The sequence below is a fragment of the Mus caroli genome, unplaced genomic scaffold, assembly GCF_978045245.1.
Source record: "Mus caroli unplaced genomic scaffold, Mus_caroli_1 scaffold_8, whole genome shotgun sequence".
Taxonomy (NCBI): domain Eukaryota; kingdom Metazoa; phylum Chordata; class Mammalia; order Rodentia; family Muridae; genus Mus; species Mus caroli.
This window is the reverse complement of record NW_028227263.1, coordinates 90,871,854-90,899,176: the sequence shown is the minus strand read 5'-3', so window position 1 is coordinate 90,899,176 and position 27,323 is coordinate 90,871,854. Positions and strand designations below refer to the sequence as shown.

General features: G+C 41.6%; 1 protein-coding gene across 2 annotated transcripts in view; it reads left to right on the top strand.

Annotated features, from left to right (window-relative positions):
* Oca2 (OCA2 melanosomal transmembrane protein) overlaps window positions 1-27,323 on the top strand; it is a 310,146-nt gene that overhangs the window by 44,289 nt on the left and 238,534 nt on the right. For both annotated transcript variants that reach the window (XM_021168684.2, XM_021168683.1), the window contains exons 6-8: window positions 6,487-6,647; window positions 8,203-8,282; window positions 9,773-9,926. In XM_021168684.2, the coding sequence (XP_021024343.1) occupies window positions 6,487-6,647; window positions 8,203-8,282; window positions 9,773-9,926 (395 nt within the window). The remainder of the gene's footprint in view (window positions 1-6,486; window positions 6,648-8,202; window positions 8,283-9,772; window positions 9,927-27,323) is intronic.

The window sequence follows — 27,323 nt, the reverse complement described above, 5'->3', positions numbered from 1 at the left end:
TTGTTTTAGGATAGAATGTTCTGTAGATATCTGCCAGATCCATTTGATTCATAATTTCTGTTAGTTTCACTGTGTCCCTGTTTAGTTTCTGTTTCCATGATCTGTCCATTGGTGAAAGTGGTGTGTTGAAGTCTCCCACTATTATTGTATGAGGTGCAATGTGTGCTTTGAGATTTACTAAAGTTTCTTTAATGAATGTGGCTGCCTTTGTATTTGGAGCATAGATATTCAGGATTGATAGTTCCTCTTGGAGGATTTTACCTTTGATGAGTATGAAGTGTCCCTCCCTGTCTTTTTTAATGACTTTGGGTTGGAAGTCAATCTTATCAGATATTAGAATGGCTACTCCAGCTTGTTTCTTCATGCCATTTGCTTGGAAAATTGTTTTCCAGCCTTTCATTCTGAGGTAGTGTCTATCCTTTTCTCTGAGATGAGTTTCCTGTAAGCAGCAAAATGTTGGGTCTTGTTTGTGTAGCCAGTTTGTTAGTCTATGTCTTTTTATCGGGGAGTTGAGTCCATTGATATTAAGAGATATTAAGGAAAAGTAATTGTTGTTTCTTGTTATTATTGTTGTTAAAGTTGGCATTTTGTTCTTGTGTCTGTCTTCTTTTAGGTTTGTTGAGGGATTACCTTCTTGTTGTTTCTAGGGCGTGGTTCCTGTCCTTGTATTGGTTTTTTTCTGTTATTATCCTTTGAAGGGCTGGATTCGTGGAGAGATAATGTGTGAATTTGGTTTTGTCGTGGAACACTTTGGTTTCTCCATCTATGTTAATTGAGAGTTTGGCTGGGTATAGTAGCCTGGGCTGGAATTTGTGTTCTTTTAGTGTCTGTATAACATCCGTCCAGGATCTTCTGGCCTTCATAGTCTCTGGTGAAAAATCTGGTGTAATTCTGATAGGCTTGCCTTTATATGTTACTTGGCCTTTTTCTCTTACTGCTTTTAGTATTCTATCTTTATTTAGAGCATTTGTTGTTCTGATTATAATGTGTCGGGAGGTATTTCTTTTCTGGTCCAGTCTATTTGGAGTTCTGTAGGCTTCTTGTATGTTCATGGGCATCTCTTTCTTTAGATTTGGGAAGTTTTCTTCTATAATTTTGTTGAAGATGTTTGCTGGTCCTTTGAGTTGAAAATCTTCATTCTCATCCACTCCTATTATCCGTAGGTTTGGTCTTCTCATTGTGTCCTGTATTTCTTGGATGTTTTGAGTTAGGATCTTTTTGCATTTTACATTTTCCTTGATTGTTGTGCTGATGTTCTCTATGGAATCTTCTGCACCTGAGATTCTCTCTTCCATCTCTTGTATTCTGTTGCTGATGCTGGTATCTATGGTTCCAGATTTCTTTCCTAGGGTTTCTATCTCCAGTGTTGCCTCCTTTTGGGTTTTCTTTATTGTGTCTACTTCCCTTTTTAGTTCTAGTATGGTTTTGTTCATTTCCATCATCTGTTTGGATGTGTTTTCCTGTTTTTCTGTAAGGACTTCTACCTGTTTGATTATGTTATCCTGTTTTTCTTTAAGGATTTGTAACTCTTTAGCAGTGTTCTCCTGCAATTCTTTAAGGGATTTTTGTGCTTCCTCTTTATTGTCTTCTGCCTGTTTAGCAGTGTTCTCCTGCATTTCTTTAAGTGTGTTATTAAAGTCCTTCTTGAAGTCCTCTATCATCATCAGGAGATATGCTTTTAAATCCGTGTCTAGCTTTTCCGGTGTGTTGGGGTGCCCTGGACTGAGCGAAGTGGGGGTGCTGGGTTCTGATGATGGTGAGTGGTCTTGGTTTCTGTTAGTAAGATTATTACGTTTACCTTTCGCCATCTGGTAATCTCTGGGGTTAGTTGTTATCGTTGTCACTGTTTAAAGATTCGAGCAGAAGCTGTGTTCCACTCACCAGCAGTCCCAAAATCCTGTGGCGGGGGTCGTGGGTAGCTGGCGGGTGTCAGGCAACCCTGCTCTCCTGCTACCCTGGCGCTGATCCGGCCGGATGAGGCCTGTGGCCCTACTCAGGCAGGTTTCTGCTTCCCTAACTAATGCAGTCTCAGGTCCCGCGCAATTGGATTGGAGCAGAAGCTGTGCTCCACTCACCAGAAGTCTTAAGATCCTGTGGCGGGTGTTGTGGGTAGCTGGCGAGTGTCAGCGGACCCTGCGCCCCAGCTGCCCCGGTGCTTTTCAGTTTGTCATTTTTAATTACTTCTTTCCTGCTTAAGGTCTAGGATGTTGGCAAGGTATGACTGTGAGCTTGGGATCTTAGCACTTGGGAAGCTGAGGTAGGAGGACTTTAATGTCACGTCAAGATGAAAATCTGCTGCATGCTGAGGCCCTGTCTTAGAACACCGAAACAAAGAAACAGGCAGGCAAGGTGTGTCGGGTCGAGTGGGGTTCCGACCTTTGAGGGAAGTTCTTAGAGAATTAAGCAGAGCCTGGGGTGTTTTCCTCTCTTGACCTCTGCTAGCCTTCCTGGTTGGAGCTAAAGCCAGAGAAATGGGATGCATGCTGCATCAGGAAAGGCTCTTGGATAAAGAGCCACTGGCCCTCAGTTGGGGAAGAGCAAGGCTGTATCTTTCTTGGGAACATCTGCATCCTGTGAACATCCTTGTAGCAGTCAGGCTGTGTCAGCTCAGTAATTGCAGGGTTTATTTTAGAAACCTATAATTGCAGGCACCTGAAGTTCTTTGTTCCTGAATTGTTCCCTGTGCTTGTTATGGGAGAGGATGGCAAGGCTCCCAGGCCATTATGTAAAGGAGCAGAGGCCAGTGACCCTTTACCCACAGGTTACTAGATTTGATATCCCTCTTTCTCCCCGCTTCCCTTCTTTCTCAACACCCCACCCTTTCTTTTTCCTCTTCTCTCTTTCCACCCCTCCTCACACCTTGAGCCGGAGAGCAAGCAGTGTATATAGAGGAGTAAAAATAGTTTCTCCCTTTGTCCTTTTAGCTCCAAATAGGACCCCATAAGTTAGACTATCAAAACACAGAACAAATACACACACACACACACATACACATATATGTATGTATACATATAGCTATATATATGTATTTGTAAAACAAGAATTATTTTAAGGATTAGCTCACATAACTGTGAACGCCAAGAAGTCCACTTATGCGTAGAAGTAGAATTCAAAGGCCTAGGTGTTTGGGGTCTGATGGTGTGTGTTTCAGTCTGAGGCTGAAGACCTGAGCCTAGAGGAGGAGATGAAGATCTGTGTCGTGAGCTCCCTCCCTCCCTCCCTCGGGGATCATTCAGTGGGTTGGATGATTCCTGCTGTGCTGGGGAGAGCACTCAGCTTACTCCAGTCCACCAGTTCAGATGTTAATCTTTTTCAGAAACACTCTCACAGGCATACTCTGTGACTATCATTAAGCAAATACCTGGGAATCTTGTAACAGGCAAATTGACCCTCAAAGTAACTATTGCAAAGGAAGAAGGAATCCTTAGGTGGTGTCAGGAGGAGGACTGCTTGCAGGCCAAGGACAAGACTAAAATTAAGGCCCAGTCCAAAAAGAGGGTCCAAGCTTGACTAACTAGGGATCCTAGGCCTGGCAACACTGAGCCTAATGTTTGATGGCTCTATAGCAAAGTGAAAGCCAAGCCTTTGAGGACGAAACAGTGTAGGTGTCAGTAAATACCTCCCTTTGTGACTGTCCTCTGTCCCACAGCAGAACATTGTCTGCTCTTCCAAAGTGTCTTCTCACGTCATCCTCCTCGCTACAAGTCTAGATCTTGACACTGGGACAGCCAGCAGCAGAGTGGAGGAGGAAGTCCCTGTCCTCAGAGGAAAAACGAGAAACAAGGAGACACAGGCCAACAGGACGTCTGAGGATGATTTTTAGAACACTCTGGGGATGCTGAGTTAGGTCTTGAATGACAGGTAAAGCATAGATTTAGGCAAATGGGCCAGGCAGGAAGAGTGCGGCTGATGGATCAGAAAACAGAGGCATCTTTTCATGCTCTTGTATGTCTGGAATTCTGGTTTAGATTCAGAGTTGATTCCATAAGCAAGTGTTTATCTGGCAATCATGTTCTGTTTATGGGTATCTAATGATTTGAAAATCCACTGTTGTCCAGAAAAGTTAAAGAAAGAAAAGAAAAGAAAGGAAAAGGAGAGAGAGAGAGAGAGAGAGAGAGAGAGAGAGAGAGAGAGAGAGAGAGAGAAAGAGAAAGAGAAAGAGAAAGAGAAAGAGAAAGAGAAAGAGGAAGAGAAAGAGAAAGAGAGTAATAAAGAAGAAAGAAATCCCTTTGCTTGAAGAGCTATACCTGTTAGGGAGAAAATCTAAGAGAAGTGTCAACCACTGACTGTGAATAAGCATGCATGACAGCAGAGTACAGCAGAACACAGGGCGGAGTGGTAGAACTCCAGTAGAGACCCAGGCCTTTGGCTGTGTTTCAGAGAGGGCAAAGTGTATAGTGAGGTTCTGCACAAGAGAGGCTTCACTGAAGATGGGTGTTCCTGAGCAGGGCGAGACAGCGACTGTATTACCATCACACTATGGTTGGAAGCCTTGGGTTAAAGAGAATTGAGGGGTAGGACTCAACCTCAAGGCTTCTGTTTGCAGAGTGTGGACACTCCTGCACAATGTGGAACTTCAAGTTGGGCTTGGCGCCCTGGGCATGCACTGGGAAAAGGAAAGGTGGCTACATCTGTAGGGCTTATGTGCCTTGGGTTTTTGAATTGTCCATTTGAATGGCTAACAGTCAGGTGATTTAATTTACCTATCATCTCCCTATTAGTGCTTTTAAACCCCTGCAAAGACTCATGAGCTGGTTTGGGAGGTTGTGGAATATTTAGGAGGTGTGACCTACTTTAGGAAGGGGTCCAGTGCAGAGGGCCTTAAGGGTTAGAGCCCAGTCTCTCTTTCAGAATAATCTCACTACAATGGAGACACCCTCACCATGAAGGACTAGACTTTCTCAAACTGATAGCCAGAACAAAATTTTCAGCTCTCCAGTTTGTTCTTGTCGAGTGTTTGTTCACAGGTAGGAGAAGAATAAGGACAAAGGCTTTGTTTAACTCTGCTGTTGATAAATTCACGAGTACTGGGGTGAGAAGTCTGCTGCAATTCTGAGATTTACCTCAAGGTGGCACTGTTCTACTTTCTGCTGTCTTCATGGCCATTACACTCTTCTTTCTGTTAATTTATTTCCCTCGAGTTCCCTTCACGAAGGACCAGGACATGAAACGCTTCAGTCTGGCAAAGCAACAGGGTATCTCAGACTTTTTTTCTTGGTAAATTCTGTTCCATGTGTAATTTTCATTTTCCATTTGTACCTTCTATACCCAAGTATCAAGCCGTGTAGGATAGCTGTAACACAGATCACAAGGCTTACCAAACATTTCCTTTACTAAGATTCTTTGTACAACTTTTAAAAAATAGCATAGTTTGAAGATCAAAGAAAACAATAAAAAAGAGTCATTTACTAACTGGCTTCCCCAACACTCAAAAGAAAACCCTTAGGTATTCTGCCCCCAATAAACCCAGTGAATTTCTAGAGGCTGAAGGCAGAGCAAAGGGACTGGCCACTGGAACATCCTGAACCCAGCAAGCTCTTTCTGAAGTCTTTGGAGACCTGGGTCAAAATGCCTAGGGTAGCCATCCTGCGCAATCTATGATTGCACTTACACACTTATGCAGTCCATAACACTAGGACCTAACAGCAGAGGTAGGAAGTTCTGAGAGTCAAGATACAGCTGAGGAGTATGGACTCCCATGTTTGTGCAACACACAGGCAGGGATGTAGAAGCTGAGGAGAAGGCCACTGTGCAGTGCCCACTGTCATGGGAAGAACTGTGAATTGGGAGGGGCCTCTTTTCCTCATAGGCCCTGCTTGACTGAGAGCTTAACCTTCAACATGCATTGCTGTGGACACCATTATTTTTTGCCAGTTTCAGAATGCTTTTTTTTTTTTTTTTTTTTTTTTGAGATAGGGTTTCTCTGTGTAGCCCTGGCTGTCCTGGAACTCACTCTGTAGACCAGGCTGGCCTCGAACTCAGAAATCCGCCTGCCTCTGCCTCCCAAGTGCTGGGATTACAGGCTTGCACCACCACGCCCGGCTTCAGAACGCTTTTAATTCCCATCGTGATTTCTCACCTGATAAATCAGGGTTTTGATATCCTATAACTTGGATGTAGGTATGGGTGGGTTCATTCATGGGGGTTCCTGATCTTCTATGGGCCCATGAACTTGGATGGGAATTTTATGCCAGCTGTACATAGTGTATGCAGGAAGACAGTCATGAGTACTGGGTACATATCATCCAAAACTCAAGCAATAGTCACTCAACATAGAGCCAATTGTCTGTGTAGTAGTGAAGGGCTGCAGTGGTAAGCAGACCAAGTATAGGGATTGGATCAAATGGTTGGATGTACATTGCTTTGTGAGCTTTCCTAGGTGTGTGTGTCTCAGTGTGTGGTGTGTGGTGTGTGTGTGTGTGTGAGTGATTGTGGAATGGTTGGTGTTCCTTCCTTGTTCTGTGGTTCACCTTGATGCACCTTCAGCTGTGAACCTTACTGGTCACGCGGACTCCATGATACTTCAGCTGGACCTGGCAGGGGCCTTAATGACTGGTGGACCAAGTGGTTCCGGGAAAGAAGAACATGTCGTGGTGGTGGTGACCCAGACAGACACAGTGGGCAACAGACGGCGGCGACCACAGCAGGTTATTACTTCCACATCATTTGAAAGAAATTGTAAAATCTCATTACATCCTATTATAAATTGAGTTTCCTACTGAATGGATTTGATGGAAGCCAACGGCAGTAACTCCATTATTAGTGAAGTCATTGATACTTATCTTTTGCTTTGCCATTGAAATTCTTTTTCCATGCCATTACAGTCAAGTTGCACTTGCAAGTTCTTCATGCAGTAATGAAAAAAAATATTACTAGCTTATTGAATAGAAGTGTTATTGACTTCAGCAGTTTTTGTTGTAAAATGGAAGGCAGTTAGAGAATCACTGGACAGCACAGAGCACAGGTGCATCCCACAGCTGCATTGTGTTGGTGGCATTTGCTAAGCATGTAGGTTCCTAAGCTTTGTGTCTGTAGGCCCTGTGCAGAGTCCCACCTTCAGCTTCCATTCTTCAAATGCACCCGGGCACAGGAGGAAAGCCAGCAGTAGTCAGGGCCTGGGCATCAAAGCCTTGATGCTTGTCCCTGGAACCTTACCTGTCCCCAAGTGGTGTCAGTGACTCCACTGGCTACCAACAGGAACTCCTGCATGGAAGGTATGTCCTGTGCTCAGGGGTTTTCCCTAGTGTAACCAACCAACAGAAGGAAACCCTATTTGAACAAGGCTGTACCCCTTACATTTTCCTGATCTGCAGATCGTGGTCTACAGGGCCACAAATTATACCCAGCGATGGTAATTGTCAATGGCTGGTATTAACCAACATAGTAAACTATAGAATGATCTTAAGACAGAAACTCTGTTCCCAGTCAAGGAACACAGACTGTTGCAGTGAGAGAGGGAGTTGTAATGTGTCTACCCTGTGCCTGTTGATTCTTGTGTAGAAGACAGTGGGGTATATCCTAATGCCTCTAATATTATTTATAGTTAGAAATTTTTAATTGGCATGTGTATATATACTTACATGGTAGAGTATAATAGTTTGACACCAGCATATGATATATAATAATCAGATCAGAGTAATTGGCATTGTTAGTAAAGGACTCTGCCATTGAGAAGCCTCGAAGAGTTTTCTCATGTATGAAGTTCTCTGCAGAGACCTATTTGAGAACCCTTGTGTCCAGTTCTTCCCTCTGTGGGGGAGACTCCTGTCCTCTCACTGGAAGTTTCTCTCTGGTCCTCCAGACTGCTGGCTCAGAGATGGTTTGTCTGCAGCAGCTGCTGTTCCAGTTTAGCTCTGTGGGAGGAGGCTGCTGCAACACAGCACACTGGGGTTTCTTGGGGGCAGGTTTCTGCCTCCTGGCTGTAAGCAGGAAGCAACTCTAAGGAATCATTTTTTTTTTTTTTTGGAGGTTGCCTGAGAGGACTAAAAGAACCCAGAACTCAAATAATTCCAATAACTTGGGATTTATTTTACTCATAAACCAGTTGGCATTCCTCATCCACAGGTTCTACATTCAAGGATTAGATCAACTTTCATTTGAGAATATTTGTTAAAGACTGTGTCTGTACTGACTATGTGCCCCTATGTTACATGGTGGCTATTCCCAAAGACTGACTGTCATTTTGCATTTTGGCTTCTACAGGTCACTTACAATTGGACTGTCCTTTTAAATCCAAGAAGTGAGCACGTGGTGGTGAGCAGAACCTTCGAGATAGTGAGCAGGTGGGTTTTGGGGACATTTTTTTCTGGGTAAGGATTTCCATCTTCAGTCTGTCTTCTTCTGGTATATTAGACTATCCAAGACTGAGTGATTTATAAGGAATAACAGTTTCTGGAGAAGTCTGATAGCACAGGGCCAACCGCATCTTGCCATTGGGTCCTTTTTGCTGTGAGACTGAGCATGCCTGCGAACCTGGGGCACTCTTCTTCCACAGCCATGCCTGTCATATGAAGACTCATTTAGGAGCTCATGAAACCCTGTGTGCCTTTCCCATACTCCCTCCAAATACTATCAACATATACATTTGCAGGCCAAGGACTTTTTGAATGGCACAATCAAACCACATCACTTGCTTGAAGAACTTTAGTCTACAGAACAGCAAACATGGACATGCATATGATACGTGTTTATAAAGCTCTACATTATCTGAACAAGGTCCTCATGCATTCACTGTAGATAGCAGGTGCAAAACCTCTGCAGGACACAATGTAACCATCCTGGTCAGGACACAAGAGGATTGACTTCAGTACCCACTTTGAAGCAAAGGAATGTTTTAGTCAATGTTCATATTTTATTAATATTATACAAATTCTATGTCAATTTACATAACGGACTGGAGTATCTTGGTTTTGGTATCTTTGGAGGTCTTGGATTCAAACTTTTTTATACTCTGGGGAATTTTAGGCTTCTTCTTTTTTTAAAATTTAACTAAAAGCACTCTATTTTTTACCTCAATTCCTGGTTCTTCCCAGTCAGTTAGGTGCATACCCTTGAGGGCTGAAGCATCACACATACTTATTCAGAGCTTAATAGACTGTGAATCTGACATCTAGCTGATGACAGGTCTAGTCTCTTGAATCACAGATGTTATCTTGTTTTGTCTTCCCTGGATGTTTGTGTCCTGACCTCTTCTGAAGGACATATGTCCCACTGAATTAGGCTTACCCTCATGATTTCATTTCATCATTGTGACTTCCTTAAGAACCATCTCTAAATAATCACATTCTGAGGTATATAGATAAGTTGTTCAATATACTAACTTGGGGCAGGAATGGACGCTACTAGGTTCAACAGAGTTATTACTGAGTGACAAAAGAGCTCCTTTTCCTGCATGTCGCACTTGATTATCCTCAGGCCTGCCATTTTAGGCTCAGTTCAATACTATAGGAGACCCAAGTTTAAGTAGCTAGTGATACTCTGTATTAGCAGCTGGAGTGCTCCTGTGCTGACAAGGATGAAGAAAATGAGGGGCTAAATCTGCTGCCATTTTTGCAGGCTAATTTTTGGACTGGCACTTGCAAAAGGCTAAAGAGCTCTTGTTGAGTGGCCCAGAAAGGCTTGTGCCCTGTGTCACAGGTCTGTACTCAGGGCTTTTCTGTCTGTGAGGTTGTGCATTGGGCTGAATAACTTGCTAGAAAGGGTACTGAGGAGGTATACTAAATATTCCCTTAGTGTCCCTGACCAACCTCAAGGGATTTGATTTATTTTGCAGGGAGGCTGTTTCCATCAGCATCCAGGCCTCTCTCCAACAGACTCGCCTCGTTCCTCTTTTGCTGGCCCATCAGTTCCTTGGGGCAAGTGTTGAAGCACAAGTGGCCAGTGCGGTGGCCATCCTTGCAGGGGTTTATACTCTGATCATATTTGAGGTAACTACCGTGCCTGTGTTCTATGGTCTACCATTGCTCATGGTCGGGTCAGTTTGTTGAATGCTTTGATAAACTCAGTTTTATTTAGCCAAATTGGAAATGAGTAATTCCTACGGATTCTAGGTAGGAAAAGCAACTGCCCACAAATAGTTGCTGAATCATGGGCACTGACAAAAACAAGAGAGGTTGTGAGAGGACCAGAAAAGCTTCGTGAGGTGTTTGCATGTTGTCATTTATGTACTTTGTAATTGAATTTTTAATGTTGGCATTTGGGTACTTATATACTCGGGATATAAAGGCTTTGTTGGATGTACATTTTGCAAATACTTTCTTCTAGAGTGGTTTATGAAGTTTGTGGGTCTTATGGATCATGACTTTAGTGTTATGTTTAAGAACTTATTGCTCAGTTGTAGTTACTTAAAATATTTAAAGTTTTAGCTTTGAGCTGCTTCTTGAATCTGTGCGAGTTTCAGATGCCCATTTTCAGGTTCCAGGATGCCGAATGACCCCAGCAGCGTTTATTGAGAAAGCTTTCTCTCCTTTTCTGAACTGCTTTTTTCATGCGTAATTTTTAAAATGTGATTGGAGGGGCTGAAGAGATGGCTCAGTGGTTAAGAGCATTTGTTGTTGCTGCAGAAGACCTGGGTTTAGTTCCCAAAATTCACATGGAGACTCACAACACCGGTTCCAAGGGATCTGATCCCACCTCCCTTTTTTGTTTCCATATACCAGGCATATACATGGTGCACAGACATACATGCAAGTACAACATCCATGTATATAAAATACATAAATCTAAAAAAATTAAAAAGCCATTGGCATTTTTTGTGGGGCATATTTCTGGATTCCCTGTCTCAGCACATTGGTTAAGTGCCTGTTCATATCTTCCCACACTGTCTTGATGATGGCAGGTGTATTCTGTCTTCATACTGGAGAGAACATTTCTCACTTGCTGTACCTCCCCAAAGTTGTTCAGTACAGTGACCATTCTTGTTCCATGTACACTTATGTGCTCTTTTTTTATGACTAATCTTTTTTTTAAATTTTTAATATTTTTTAATTACATATTTTCCTCAATTACATTTCCAATGCAATCCCAAAAGTCCCCCATACTCCCCCCCCCACTTCCCTACCCACCCATTCCCATTCTTTTGGCCCTGGAATTCCCCTATATTGGGGCATATAAAGGTTGCAAGTCCAATGGGCCTCTCTTTCCAGTGATGGCAGACATATGCAGCTAGAGACAAGAGCTCCGGGGTACTGGTTAGTTCATCATGTTGTTCCCCCTATAGGGTTGCAGATCCCTTTAGCTCCTTGGGTACTTTCTCTAGCTTCTCCATTGGGAGCCCTGTGATACATTCAATAGCTGACTGTGAGCATCCACTTCTGTGTTTGCTAGGACCCGGCATAGTCTCACAAGAGACAGCTATATTTGGGTCCTTTCAGCAACATCTTGCTAGTGTATGCAATGGTGTCAGCGTTTGGAAGCTGATTATGGGATGGATCCCTGGATATGGCAGTCTCTAGATGGTCCATCCTTTCATCACAGCTCCAAACTTTGTCTCTGTAACTCCTTCCATGGGTGTTTTGTTCCCATTTCTAAGAAGGGGCATAGTGTCCACACGTTGGTCTTCATTCTTCTTGAGTTGCATGCGTTTAGCAAATTGTATCTTGTATCTTGGGTATCCTAAGTTTTGGGATAATATCCACTTATCAGTGAATACATATTGTGTGAGTTCCTTTGTGATTGTGTTACCTCACTCAAGATGATGCCCTCCAGGTCCATCCATTTGGCTAGGAATTTCATAAATTCATTCTTTTTAATAGCTGAGTAGTACTCCATTGCGTAAATGTACCATAATTTCTGTATCCATTCATCTGTTGAGGGGCATCTGGGTTCTTTCCAGCTTCTGGCTATTATAAATAAGGCTGCTATGAACATAGTGGAGCATGTGTCCTTCTTACCGGTTGGGACATCTTCTGGATATATGCCCAGGAGAGGTATTGCTGGATCCTCTGGTAGTACTATGTCCAATTTTCTGAGGAACCGCCAGACTGATTTCCAGAGTGGTTGTACAAGCTTGCACTCCCACCAACAATGGAGGAGTGTTCCTCTTTCTCCACATCCTCGCCAGCATCTGCGGTCACCTGAATTTTTGATCTTAGCCATTCTGACTGGTGTGAGGTGGAATCTCAGGGTTGTTTTGAGTTGCATTTCCCTGATGATTAAGGATGTTGAACATTTTTTCAGGTGCTTCTCTTCCATTCGGTATTCCTCAGGTGAGAATTCTTTGTTCAGTTCTGAGCCCCATTTTTTAATGGGGTTATTTGATTTTCTGGAGTCCACCTTCTTGAGTTCTTTATATATATTGCATATTAGTCCCTTATCTGATTTAGGATAGGTAAAGATCCTTTCCCAATCGGTTGGTGGTTTTTTTGTCTTATTGATGGTTTCTTTTGCCTTGCTGAAGCTTTGCAGTTTCATGAGGTCCCACTTGTCAATTCTCGATCTTACAGCACAAGCCATTGCTGTTCTATTCAAGAATTTTTCCCCTGTGCCCATATCTTCTAGGCTTTTCCCCACTTTCTCCTCTATAAGTTTCAGTGTCTCTGATTTTATGTGAAGTTCCTTGATCCACTTAGACTTGACCTTAGTACAAGGAGATAGGAATGGAACGATTCGCATTCTTATACATGTTAACAACCAGTTGTGCCAGCACCATTTGTTGAAAATGCTGTCTTTCTTCCACTGGATGGTTTTAGCTCCCTTGTCAAAGATCAAGTGACCGTAGGTGTATGGGTTCATTTCTGGGTCTTCAATTCTATTCCATTGGTCTACTTGTCTGTCACTATACCAGTACCACGCAGTTTTTATCACAATTGCTCTGTAGTAAAGCTTTAGGTCCCGCATGGTGATTCCACCAGAGGTTCTTTTATTCTTGAGAAGAGTTTTTGCTATCCTAGGTTTTTTGTTATTCCAGATGAATTTGCAGATTGCACTTTCTAATTCGTTAAGAATTGAGTTGGAATTTTGATGGGGATTGCATTGAATCTGTAGATTGCTTTTGGCAAGATAGCCATTTTTACAATGTTGATCCTGCCAATCCATGAGCATGGGAGATCTTTCCATTTTCTGAGATCTTCTATAATTTCTTTCTTCAGAGACTTGAAATTTTTATTATACAGATCTTTCACTTCCTTAGTTAGAGTCACACCAAGATATTTTATATTATTTGTGACTATTGAGAAGGGTGTTGTTTCCCTAATTTCTTTCTCAGCCTGTTTATTCTTTGTGTAGAGAAAGGCCATTGATTTGTTTGAGTTAATTTTATATCCAGCTACTTCACCGAAGGTGTTTATCAGGTTTAGGAGTTCTCTGGTGGAATTTTTAGGGTCACTTATATATACTATCATATCATCTGCAAAAAGTGATATTTTGACTTCATCTTTGCCAATTTGTATCCCTTTGATCTCCTTTTGTTGTCGAATTGCTCTGGCTAGGAATTCAAGTATAATGTTGAATAGGTATGGAGAAAGTGGACAGCCTTGTCTAGTCCCTGATTTTAGAGGGATTGCTTCAAGCTTCTCACCATTTACTTTGATGTTCGCTACTGGTTTGCTGTAGATTGTTTTTATCATGTTTAGGTATGGGCCTTGAATTCCTGATCTTTCCAAGACTTTTATCATGAATGGGTGTTGGATCTGGTCAAATGCTTTTTCCGCATCTAACGAGATGATCATGTGGTTTTTGTCTTTGAGTTTGTTTATATACTGAATTACGTTGATGGATTTCCATATATTGAACCATCCCTGCATCCCTGGGATGAAACCTACTTGGTCAGGATGGATGATTGTTTTGATGTGTTCTTGGATTCGGTTAGCAAGAACTTTATTGAGGATTTTTGCATCAATATTCATAAGGGATATTGGTCTGAAGTTTTCTATCTTTGTTGGGTCTTTTTGTGGTTTAGGTATCAGAGTAATTGTGGCTTCATAGAATGAGTTGGGTAGAGTACCTTCTGTTTCTATTTTGTGGAATAGTTTGTGAAGAACTGGGATTAGATCTTCTTTGAAGGTCTGATAGAACTCTGCACTAAACCCATCTGGTCCTGGGCTCTTTTTGGTTGGGAAACTATTAATGACTGCTTCTATTTCTTTGGGGGATATAGGGCTGTTTAGATCATTAACCTGATCTTGATTCAACTTTGGTACCTGGTATCTGTCTAGGAACTTCTCCATTTCATCCAGGTTCTCCAGTTTTGTTGAGTATAGCCTTTTGTAGAAGGATCTGATGGTGTTTTGGATGTCTTCAGGATCTGTTGTTATGTCTCCTTTTTCATTTCTGATTTTGTTAATTAGGATGCTTTCCCTGTGCCCTCTAGTGAGTCTGGCTAAGGGTTTATCTATCTTGTTGATTTTCTCAAAGAACCAGCTCCTTGATTGGTTGATTCTTTGAATAGTTCTTCTTGTTTCCACTTGGTTGATTTCGCCCCTGAGTTTGATTATTTCCTGCGGTCTACTCCTCTTGGGTGAATTTGCTTCCTTTTGTTCTAGTGCTTTTAGGTGTGTTGTCAAGCTGCTAATTTGTGCTCTCTCTAGTTTCTTTTTGGAGGCACTCAGAGCTATGAGTTTTCCTCTTAGAAATGCTTTCATTGCGTCCCATAAGTTTGGGTATGTTGTGGCTTCATTTTCATTGAACTCTAAAAAGTCCTTAATTTCTTTCTTTATTCCTTCCTTGACCAAGGTATCATTGAGAAGAGTGTTGTTCAGTTTCCACGTGAATGTTGGCTTTCTATTATTTATTTTGTTATTGAAGATCACCCTTAGTCCATGGTGATCTGATAGGATGCATGGGACAATTTCAATATTTTTGTATCTATTGAGGCCTGTTTTGTGACCAATTATGTGGTCAATTTTGGAGAAGGTACCATGAGGTGATGAGAAGAAGGTATATCCTTTGTTTTAGGATAGAATGTTCTGTAGATATCTGCCATATCCAGTTGATTCATAACTTCTGTTAGTTTCACTGTGTCCCTGTTTAGTTTCTGTTTCCATGATCTGTCCATTGGTGAAAGTGGTGTGTTGAAGTCTCCCACTATTATTGTATGAGGTGCAATGTGTGCTTTGAGATTTACTAAAGTTTCTTTAATGAATGTGGCTGCCTTTGTATTTGGAGCATAGATATTCAGAATTGATAGTTCCTCTTGTAGGATTTTACCTTTGATGAGTATGAAGTGCCCCTCCCTGTCTTTTTTGATGACTTTGGGTTGGAAGTCAATCTTATCAGATATTAGAATGGCTACTCCAGCTTGTTTCTTCATACCATTTGCTTGGAAAATTGTTTTCCAGCCTTTCATTCTGAGGTAGTGTCTATCTTTTTCTCTGAGATGAGTTTCCTGTAAGCAGCAAAATGTTGGGTCTTGTTTGTGTAGCCAGTTTGTTAGTCTATGTCTTTTTATTGGTGAGTTGAGTCCATTGATATTAAGAGATATTAAGGAAAAGTAATTGTTGCTTCCTCTTATTTTTGTTGTTAAAGTTGGCATTCTGTTCTTGTGGCTGTCTTCTTTTAGGTTTGTTGAGGGATTACCTTCTTGTTTTTTCTAGGGCTTGGTTCCCGTCCTTGTATTTGTTTTTTTCTGTTATTATCCTTTGAAGGGCTGGATTTGTGGAGAGATAATGTGTGAATTTGGTTTTGTCATGGAATACTTTTGTTTCTCCATCTAGGGTAATTGAGAGTTTGGCTGGGTATAGTAGCCTGGGCTGGAATTTGTGTTCTCTTCGTTTCTGTATAACATCTGTCCAGGATCTTCTGGCTTTCATAGTCTCTGGTGAAAAATCTGGTGTAATTCTGATAGGCTTGCCTTTATATGTTACTTGGCCTTTTTCTCTTACTGCTTTTAGTATTCTATCTTTATTTAGTGCATTTGTTGTTCTGATTATTATGTGTCGGGAGGTATTTCTTTTCTGGTCCAGTCTATTTGGAGTTCTGTTGGCTTCTTGTATGTTCATGGTCATCTCTTTCTTTAGATTTGGGAAGTTTTCTTCTATAATTTTGTTGAAGATGTTTGCTGGTCCTTTGAGTTGAAAATCTTCATTCTCATCCACTCCTATTATCCGTAGGTTTGGTCTTCTCATTGTGTCCTGGATTTCCTGGATGTTTTGAGTTAGGATCTTTTTGCATTTTACATTTTCCTTGATTGTTGTGCCGATGTTCTCTATGGAATCTTCTGCACCTGAGATTCTCTCTTCCATCTCTTGTATTCTGTTGCTGATGCTTGCATCTATGGTTCCAGATTTCTTTCCTCGGGTTTCTATCTCCAGTGTTGCCTCATTTTGGGTTTTCTTTATTGTGTCTACTTCCCTTTCTAGGTCTAGTATGGTTTTGTTCATTTCCATCATCTGTTTGGATGTGTTTTCCTGTTTTTCTTTAAGGACTTCTACCTGTTTGATTATGTTATCCTGTTTTTCTTTAAGGACTTGTAACTCTTTAGCAATGTTCTCCTGTAATTCTTTAAGTGAGTTATTAAAGTCCTTCTTGATGTCCTCTACCATCATCATGAGATATGTTTTTAAATCCAGGTCTAGCTTTTCAGGTGTGTTGGGGTGCCCTGGACTGGGCGAAGTGGGAGTGTTGGGTTCTGATGATGGTGAGTGGTCTTGGATTCTGTTAGTAAGATTCTTACGTTTACCTTTTGCCATCTGGTAATCTCTGGGGTTGTTATAGTTGTCTCTGTTTAGAGATTGTTCTTCTGGTGATTCTGATTACCATCTATCAGCAGACCTGGGAGACAGGCTCTCTCCTCTGAGTTTCAGTGGTTAGAGCACTCTCTGCTGACAAGTTCTCCTCTTACAGGGAAGGTGCACAGATATCTGGTGTTTGGACCTCCTCCTGGCAGAAGAAGAAGGCCCAAAACAGGACCTTTCCCGGATGCTGTGTTGCTTTGGCAGGTCACAGAAGCTGTCAGCTTCTGTGGTGCACACTCTCACCTGTGCAGACTAAGTTCCTAAGTTCGGTGGAGTCCCGGATCTAAGATGGCGCTCCCTGCTCCTGAGGCAGAGGGCTCCCGTGCAGGGTGGACCACTGTCCTCCGGCTGGGAGGGTGCCAGATGTCTGCGGCCCCAAAAGGGTGCTGCCTCAGCGGCTCTGTGGCTCCTGCCTGTCCCAGAAGCTGTCTGCCTCTGTGGTGCACACTCTCACCTGTGCAGACTAAGTTCCTAATTTCGGCCAAGTCCCGGATCCAAGATGGCGCTTCCTTCTCCTGAGGCAGAGGGCTCCCGTGCAGGGCGCGACCACTGTCCTCTGGCTGGGAGGGTGCCGGATGTCTGCGGCCCCAAAAGGGTGCTGCCTCAACGGCTCTGTCCAGTTATGTGCTCTTATAGTCCGTAAACATAGTGTATCTCTTGATCTAATCTATCTATCTATCTATCTATCTATCTATCTATCTATCTATCTATCTATCTATCTTAAAATCACTGCACAGGCCCTACGACTTTCTGGGTTACTTTTGTGTACTGCCATTTTTCTGATCTCATGGGTGTACTTTTAAAAATAATATTCTTGAGATTTTAAAGACAGATCACCATAGCATATGTACTGGGGGGTGTTTTTATGTTTTCCTTTCTAATTGGAATCCCTTTAATTTCTGGTTTTGCTTTTGCATTTTTTGTTTGTTTGGGTTTTTTTGTTTGTTTGTCTCTTTACAGTAGCCAGAATAAGGTAATAAGATAGTGTGGTAGTTTGAATATACCTGGCCTAGGGAGTGGCACTATTAGGAAGTGTGGCCTTGTTGGAGAAAGTGTGTTACTGTGGAGGTGGGCTTTGAGAGTGTCCTCCTAACTGCCTGAGGATGCCAGTCTTCTCTGGGTTCACTTCTGAACAAGATGTAGAACTCTTGGCTCCTTTTCCAGCACTGTGAATGCCTGGATGCTGCCATTCTTCCTGCTTTGATAATTATGGACTGAATCTTTGAACCTGTAAGCCAGCCCCAATTAAATGTTGTCCCTTTTAAGACTTACCTTGGTCTTGGTGTCTCTTCACAGCAATAGAGACCCTAACTAAGACAGGTGGTGAGAGTGGGAGTGGGCATCTTTGCTGTGCTCTCTGACCACACAGGAAGGACTTCCAGCTTCCACCATTAAGGGGACATCACTTGTTCTGTAGATGCTGCTTATAAGACAGGGGACATCTCTTTATTTTCCAGTTGTATTGCGATTTCCTCCCATCGTAGGGTATTGAGTTTTGAGTGTACTTTTCTGCATCAGCCCCTGTGATCATTTGATTTGTCTGTATTAGGTTATCACTACACTAGATTGATTTATGTTAGGACATACATTGGGGGCATACTTATATCTCTGTATCAAGTGTTTTCCTAAGTGACTGTACTCATATCTTCTTATCATTCCTTTAGCTTCATCCTACAGATTTTGATCTTTGTGGTTCAGTTTCATTTATTTTCTCTTTAAAATTTTTCAATGTATTATTTACTTTGTTATTTATCTTCTTGTTATTTTTTTTTTGAGGGGACAGAGTAATGATATATTGGCCAGACTGACCTCAAACTCTTGGGCTCAGGTGATCTTCTGGTCTCAGCCTCCTTGAGTAGCTGAGGCTAGAGGTATGTGCTACCATGCCTGGCTTAGATATATGCTGTTTAATTTGTAAACTTCAGCACTTTTTCTGTCTTCTTTCAGTTATATAGTTAGCATTTGATTCCTGTATGATCAGAGAACTTATTATACATTGATTGCAAGCTTATTAATTTTTTATGATACAAGATTTTTAATCTGACTTGATTTATATTTTGTGGACTGAAAGAAATTTTCTATTTTAAGACACTAGTGTAACTTGCAAATAAAAATTATCTATGTAACAACTTGTGAAATCCAAACCTTTCCCTTGGTAGGTTTGTCCCTAGGTTAAGAAGGAAAAGAAATTTGTAGAAGTGTTAGAACAGTTATGGTTTGGTTTATGCTTCTATAATTTTTGAGCTTCTAGAATTCTGTAGAGTTCCTCTGTGGGTGTAAGTTCCCCTGGGCAGGGGTTGTGTCCAGAAGTGAGGTCAACACTGTAGTTTTCCTGGGTTGCTCTAGGACTTAACATGTGGGGACTCAGAAGATTCCCTATGTCTGGATCCCAGTTATTTCTCCAGAACTAGAGGTCTCTAGACTCTCTAGACAGGCACCCTCAGCCTACATTGCTGCTGTCTGATGTCACTGCCCTGAGGGAGCAAGACCTGGGGTGAGCCAACTGATCTGCCCACTCATTCTCCCTATATATTGTTGTCACTACTTCCTGGACAACTCTTTCTGCTATCTGTAGCTGCGATCTGGTTCCTGGCCTTGCCTCATCTGTTCTGTGTAGGAGCCCCCTTATCATGCCTGTTCATCAATGTTGAGGCCAGTGCCTTGAACAGAACCTGACATGAAGCTAGCTCAATAAACAAACACATGTCCCTAGAGTACCTATAGATGGTTGAGACAGGTCCTGAGTTCTGAGCCCAGATATCCTGACCCCTGAGCACTACCCACACCATTTTTTTTTTTTTTTTTGGTATGTGCCACTGACCCACATGGAATTGAGGAGACAAAGGCTTAGCCAGGGTTTCCATAGGTCTTTAATATCAGGATAGGATGAAACCACTTCAGGACATCCCTTGGGTTATTTATAGCTCTGACTCTATAGTGGAGGTAGAGCTTATTGGCAGTTCCTCAGTGTCATATTTCTTATCCTTGTAAAGTTGTCCTCCCTGAAAGCAAGGAAGAACAAAGTTGGAGCAGCCCTTCTGACTCTCATACTTTGATCTCTAACTGGGCCTTGGCCTTGGAGAATTCCTCAGCATAGCATACTAAAAATTCTGCCACAGCTAAAGTTCAGCAGTCTGAATAAAATCACATTTTAAAAAAGGCTTAGACAGTCTTAATGAAAAGGAGTTCACAGCATAAAGGAGATAATATATTTTCCAGACATCCACCTTGGGTTCCTTTTGGCTAGGAACACAAAGGTTTTTTCCTTTACCCCCTTATCAAACAGAGGCAAAGTTAGGCAGTTTCTTTGTGAGGCCTGGCTTCACTGTTCAGGTCCTTTTGTATTTGGCTTATGCATTTATGTAGCATTTGGTTTAAAAGCTAGTTCTGATCTTGTGCACCAGTCCAGTGCCCCATGGCTTCCTAACTTTATTCTGCCTGTGCTGTAACCAATCTCCAGACACAGTCTGGCCTGTATATCTGTAATTCCTCCCAGCTTGCTAGGTCTGCCTGTCTGAATTACCTCTCCTCGACCCTCCACAATCTTCAGATTTAGTTCAGATTTTCTCACATCCCTGGTCTAGTCTGGGGAGTCCTGCCTATACTCTCCTCAACCCAAGGCTCGTGCCAGGTTGATACCTGTATACCATACCAATTCAAGTACCCTCTTGATCTTATCGAAGCCCACCATGCCTAACTTCCAGGCCTGTCCCAGACCTCATATCCTCTGTACCAGCCCAACTTGGTGAATTCACCTGACCTTCTCTGCCTTCAATTTCTTTAATCCCCATACCTTCCCTAGGCTTGTAACTAGGGTCCTGGCTCAGACAGGTAAGCCCTACCTATGCCATACCCATCCTTCAGATTTGGGCTGGGTGGCATATCCTTAATGCTAGTCTTTTGTGTCCACATTAGACTTACAACCAAGAAAATAAGTCCAAATGCCCAGGTCTCATTGCAAACCCACAAACACCATGGAAGGTTAAGATAATAAGCACATCCCTTACAAAATCTATCAGTCTTACAGAAATGTTTTTCAGGAGAGAAATACCTAGTTGAGCCCCCCCGCCCCCAAGATCAGGAACGTAAAAAATACAATCATAAACATAATCACAGAATTAAGAAGTTTAAGGATGACACCAAGAAACAGATCAAGAAAGTTAAAGAGAATAAATGCCCGAGAGATGCCCAGGAAACACAAACCTAGGTTGATGGAAATGACAAAACAACCCAGGACTTGAAAACTGAATTCAGTAAGGATGTAGAAATACCTAAGAAAACTCAAGATGAAATGAAGGTGTGATTGAAAAGCTCGACAACCCAATTAAAAAAACCCAGGGCAAGCCTTACAAGCAGAAGAATGGATCAAGCAGAAGACAAGAATATCAGGACTCAAAGATAAAGTAAAGGAACTAGACCACTCAAGCAAAGAAAATGAAAAAAAGAAAGACCTAGAAAAAAGGCTATGCAGGAATGACAGGGCTTTGTGAAAAGACCAAATTCTTCAAATTATAGGCATGAGTGAAGGAGAAGAATCTCAGGTCACTAATCAAAGAAGAAAATTTCCCCAAACTAAAGAAAGCAATACACATACAGATACAAGAAGCACACAGAACACCAGACAGACAAGATAAAAAAAATAAAGAAACTCTATTGCATATCATAGCTAAAGCACTGAATACACAGGATAAAGCAAGAGTATTGAAAGCTCTGATAGGAAAAACCATACACATCACATACAAGGCAAATCCGTCAGAGCAGCAACTTTTCTTTTTTTCAAAATGGAAACCCTAAAGCTAGATGAGCCAGGGACAATGCACTCCAAGTTCTAAAATATCACGAGTGCCAACCTAGATTACCAGAAGCAGTAAAACTATTTGCCATAGTTGAAGGAAAGATAAAAACTTTCCATGACACAAATGGGCTAAAAGAAATCATGTTCACCAAGCTAGTGCTACAGAGAGTACTGGGGGCTGGAGAGAGATCATCCACTATGATCCAGGTTGATTTTAACCTAGAGATACAGGGCTGGTACAACTAAATAAAGCAACAAAAATGTAATAAACCACACAAATGGGCTTAATGACAAAAAATTGCACAATCATCTCAATAGAAACAGAAAAGACCTCAGACAAAATCCAACTTGGCTATGTGGAAAAAGTCCTAGACACAGTAGGAATAGAAGGGATATACTTCAGCATAATGAAGGCTATATATTACAAACTCACACCCAACATGATCCTAAGTGGAGAAATCTTGAAGCAACATTAAAATCAGAAATGAGAAAGGGGTATCCACTGTCTCTACTCTTTTTTAATATAGTACTTGAAACATAATCTGGAATAAAGCAATATGAGAAGAAAATTAAAGGAGTACAAATAGCAAAAAAGTCAAATTATTCCTAATTGTATATGGTGTGATATTATATAGAAGAGATTCCAAAAATGGTACCAGACTTCTAGAAATGGTGAACACTTTTATTAAAGTGGTAGAATACAAAATCAATAGTCCTTGTATGTATTACAACAGACATGCTGAGAAGTGACCATGGACACACTAAAATGCATACTAGCCCCAAAGAAAGGAAAACATCTAGAAGTAAACCTAAGACCTCTACAATGAAAAGTTTAAATCTCTGAAGATAGAGATTGAGGAAGTGTCTAGCATTTTGAAAGCCCTCTGCTGCACATTGACTGATAGAATTAATATCATGAAAAGTAGCCATTCTATGAAAAGTAATTTACAGCTTCTATGTAATCTCAATAACAAAAAAATCCTCACAACTTTATTCACAGAAATAGAAAAAAAATATTCTAAAATTCATATGGAACCACAAAAGATCATAGATAGCCAAAGCAATCTTGAGCAAAAAGAACAATGTTTGTGGAATTACTAGTCTAGATTTCAAGAGATAAAAACACGGTATAGTATTAGCATGGAAACAGACATGTAGACCAATGGAACAAGATAGAAGAACAGAAAAATAAGCAGCTGTTTAATATTTAACAACCTTGCCAAAAAACATACACTGAAGAAAGACAGCATCCTCAAATAAATAGTGCTGGAAAAATTGGAAGTCCATACTTTACACAAAATCAACTTCAAATGGGTCAAAACGCTTAGTGTGCCTCTCACAATGTCAAAACTGCTAAAGGAAACATAGGCAGTGTCCTACAAGGGATGGGTATAGAAAAGAGCTTTCTGACTAGGACTTAATTTGTCTGAACCATTGTTCACACCAATAGTGAACAAACAGGATCTCATGAAAGTAAAAAGGGTTTGTACAACAAATCAATCAATCAGGTAAGGAAGAAGCCCAGAGAAAAAAATCTTTGCCAGGTGTACATTTGATAGGGGATTAATATCTAGAATATATAAAGAGAAAAAAAAATAAAAGAAAAAGAAAAAAGAAAAAACAAAGTCAACAAAACAAACAACCCAAATTAAAAATGAACTTGTCTCTGAACAGAGTTTCCCCCCAAGAAGGAACAAAAATGGCCAAGAAATATCTCAAAAAGTATTCAACATCCTTAATAATTAGGGAAATGAGAATTAAAACTACTTTGAAATTCCCTCTTCTAGTCACAATGGTCAACTTCAGGAAAACAACTGACAAGTATCAGCAAGGATATGGAGAAAGGGAACCCTCATTAACTCTTGGTGAGATGGCAAACTGGTGTAGCCACTGTGGATATCAGTGTGGGAAATCTCAAAAAACTAAAAAAAGATTAATTATTCAACTCAGTTACACCACAAGATGGCATATTTTCAGAGGACTCATGTCCTATTTCATAAATACTTGCTTAGCTAATGGTCATTGCCATCCTATTAACAATAGCCAGAGAATGAATGACCTTACATGTTCTTCAACTGATGACTGAGTCAAAACTGCTGTACAATTATCCAATAGGATAATGTATAGAAACGTACTCTCATATCTATAAGTAAGTGTGCCTTTCATTCCTTACCTAAGAAGCTTCTCTTTGTAACATATGGAGATGATTGCAGGCAGCCTATTCAGCTGTAAAGAAAAAATGAAACCATGAAGTTTGCTCATAAGTGAGTGTAACTAGAAAATATTTTTAGTAAGATGACCCAGACCCAGAGATTCAAGTGCCACATGTTCTCTAATTTGTGGTTCCTAGCTCCAGATCTTTAGATGTGAGCATGTAACCATAGTAACCATAGAAACCAGGAATGTTAAATAGGATTGTGGAATGGGCTCTTGAGAGAGGAACAGCACGAGTCAAATGATATAAAGAGGGAAGTGGGGGAGAGGCTTTAGCTCCCTCAACTTTGAAAAATCTACAAGGAATCTTGCTATTTCATACTTACCCAAATTATATATGAGCTATATAATACATGCCTATAATATATACTAAATAAAAAAAGAAATATGCAAACATATGTACATACATACATATGCATATGTTAAATGAAGTTAGGTTACTTGGTGTGACAGTGCTTTCCCCAAGACTCATACACTGTCTTATGAAATCCCCAGTACCAGGCATGGTCAGGGCAAGCAATCTAAGCTATTGCATTTGCTCTTGTTTGCATCCCCAAAGTTGAAGTTCAGAACTCAGAAGAATTGAGCTGGATCTGAGCTGGCTTTTCAATACCAAATGGTCACCTCCAAAACATATACATACAAGCAACATAGACTCAGAAGATTGGAATGTGATTTTGTGTGTGTGTGTGTGTAGTAGTAATAATAATTAAAGAAAAAGAGGCCATGAGTTTGAGAGAGAACATGGAGGATAGGGGACATGTAAGAGGTTTGAGGGCAGAGGCAAGTCATGTACTTGTATTTTTCCTTTCCTTTCCTTTCCTTTCCTTTCCTTTCCTTTCCTTTCCTTTCCTTTCCTTTCCTTTCCTTTCCTTTCCTTTCCTTTCCTTTCCTTTCCTTTCCTTTCCTTTCCTTTCCTTTCCTTTCCTTTCTTTTTTTTTGTGGCACATGCCTTTCTTTTATTGGATATTTTCCTTATTTACATTTAAAATGTTTTCCCTTTTCCAGGTCTCCTCTTCAGAAACCCCCCTCCCCTCCCCTCCCCTCCCTGCCTCTATGAGGGTGCCCCCCCACTCTCATCTTCCCTCCCTGGTATTTCCCTACACTGGAGCATCGAACCCCCTCAGGCCCAAGGGCCTCTCCTCCCACTGATGTCTAACAAGGCCATCCTTTGCCACATATGCGGCTGGAGCCATGGGTCCCTCCATGTGTACTCTTTGGTTTGTGGTACAGTTGCTGGGAGTTCCAGAGGGTGGTCTGGCCGGTTGATGCTGTTGTTCCCTCCATGGGGCTGCAACCCCTCTCATCTCTTTCAATCCCTTCTCCAACTCCTTCATTGGACTGTGCTCAGTCCAATGGTTGGCTGCGAGCATTTGCCTCTGTATTTGTCATCCACATTTTGGTCTTCCTTCTTCTTGGGCTTCATATGGTCTGTGATTGAATCTTGGATATTCTGAACTTTTGGGCTAATATCCACTTATCAGTGAATACATACCATGCATGTTCTTTTGTGACTGAGTTAACACAGATTAGGGCAGAAAAGCAGCCTCTAGAAGTGACAGACACAATGGACTAGGGATTCCATGTGGCTGCAACCTAATACAAGTGCTTTGGAGAGAGGAGTCCCGGGGAAGGTAATTAGGGTCTTATGAGGCAACCTCACACTTCAAAGACAACTGTTACAGAAACTGCCTAGCCATTTACAGGTTCTGGAACCTTCCTCTTAGCTTTTCCAGCTCCATGTTTTAGCACCCACTCATACCCCTCATAGCTCCATGTTCTACAATCTACCAGTATCCATCGTAGCTCCAAGTTCTAGAAACCACCAATATCTGTCACAGTACTATGGTCTAGAACTACTACTATTCCTCACAGTTCAATGTTCGAGCACTCATCTCAATCCCTTACAGCAATGTCAGCCCCAACCCCTCCCAGGTCCATGTTACAGCAGGCAAACTCCATCATCACTCAGAGTCCCATGTTCCAGAACTGAGTACCCTAGTCATTCAGTTTCATGGTCCAGTGCCTGATCTCCATTAGTCAGAATCCCACATTCCAGACACTAACCCCAATTCCTCCCTCCCTCATTTTAAAGCCCCTATACCCAATACCCCCCAGTCCAGTTTTTCAGAATTCACTCTCAGAGCATTACAGTTCTATGTTCCTACATGGACTCGTGTGTATGGTGCAATTACCCAAGCTCCTTAGGCACATCTGCCCTCTTTCATGTAGCAGGTGAGTCCCTGTCATTATAATGTAGAAGCCATATATTGTCTTCTTATTTCGTCCACTAGCTGTTCAAAGTCTTCAGTTATGCCTTAAGGCCTTTGTCCCACATTTTATTGATTTTTTTAAACCTCTGTAGCACTCTGCTTTGGATCACTTCATATTTGAGTGTAGCAGGCAATGTCTTTCAATGGCATACTATTGACTTTGCTGTAACTTTCCAGGCTCTGCTCTGCATAGGATGCAGGGCTTTTAGGTCTGCAGAGTTGTTCTCACATAAAGGACAGTGCTACAGAGACATGAAGGCAGATTCATGGCACCTCCAACTCTCTCCATCTTCAGCATTTGTTGGGGGTGTATTTATGTATTTATGCTTTAGCATGGCTGATATTACATCCATATAAGTACTACATATGAGGCCTGCAGCTCTCAGAAAAGCACCGTTACTATGAACAACTGTTTAGGATCCTTTTGTACTAGGGTATACATTATAGTAGGTGAGGAGATGGTCTTCCAGTGCTGACAGTCAAAGGCTTTTGGTTGCCAAAGCCTAGGGACTGTACTAATATTAGGCTTACAGCTCTGATCTCTAAGGCGAAATGACCTGGATCCATGGGTTGTTCTTTAGTGATCAGGTCCTAAGGGGATGGCGACCAAGAGATGAGGATATAAGAGGACAGGAAAGTTTGGGGCTTAACATAGGAAGTCTTGCATAAGCTATAACGGATACCAAATAAGTTTATTAAGAAGCACAGCATCTTATGTACAGTTTTAATGGGAGGAATGGGATCAAGCCAGCATAAATTGCATCAAGCAATGTTGCTCAAAGAGAATACAGAATATCTCCCGGGCCTTAGAGACAGAGCACATGGTTTTGGGACTGATAATGCTAGTCTCTTCAGGGGAAAAAGAAAAATTCACAGGAACCTTAATATCTTTGAGGTCCTGACCCCAGCTTCAGACTGGCTCTTGCTAAGTCTGCCTTTGGGCAAGGACCCAGAACTAGGCTCTTTTTTGTCCTTTCACCAAGACCTCTGAGAAAGCTTTGGTTTGGTATGGCTCTCAACAACTAAAGGCATCAGACAACAATTCAAGTCTTTAGGAGATGTTTCCAGCTCTGTATGAGATACACGGAGGCTTAGGGATGAGGCTATAATCCCTAGCATTCCTGGAACTTTACAGCTATTGTAGTCCTTAGCTTTCAACAGGAGTCAGGGTCAGCAGCAGACAGCAGCAAGCAACCAATACTGATCTAAAATGAGACGTGAATTCTGGGACCCTCAATTCTACATCAACCAATGGTAGTGTCTTGGACATCCAGGGTTAGAGCTTTCAGGCCTTTCACTGTCAGGACCCTCAGCCTCTGACAGTGGCCCATAGTACAGTTCTCTAGCCTTTAGCCCTTCATGCTTGGCCCC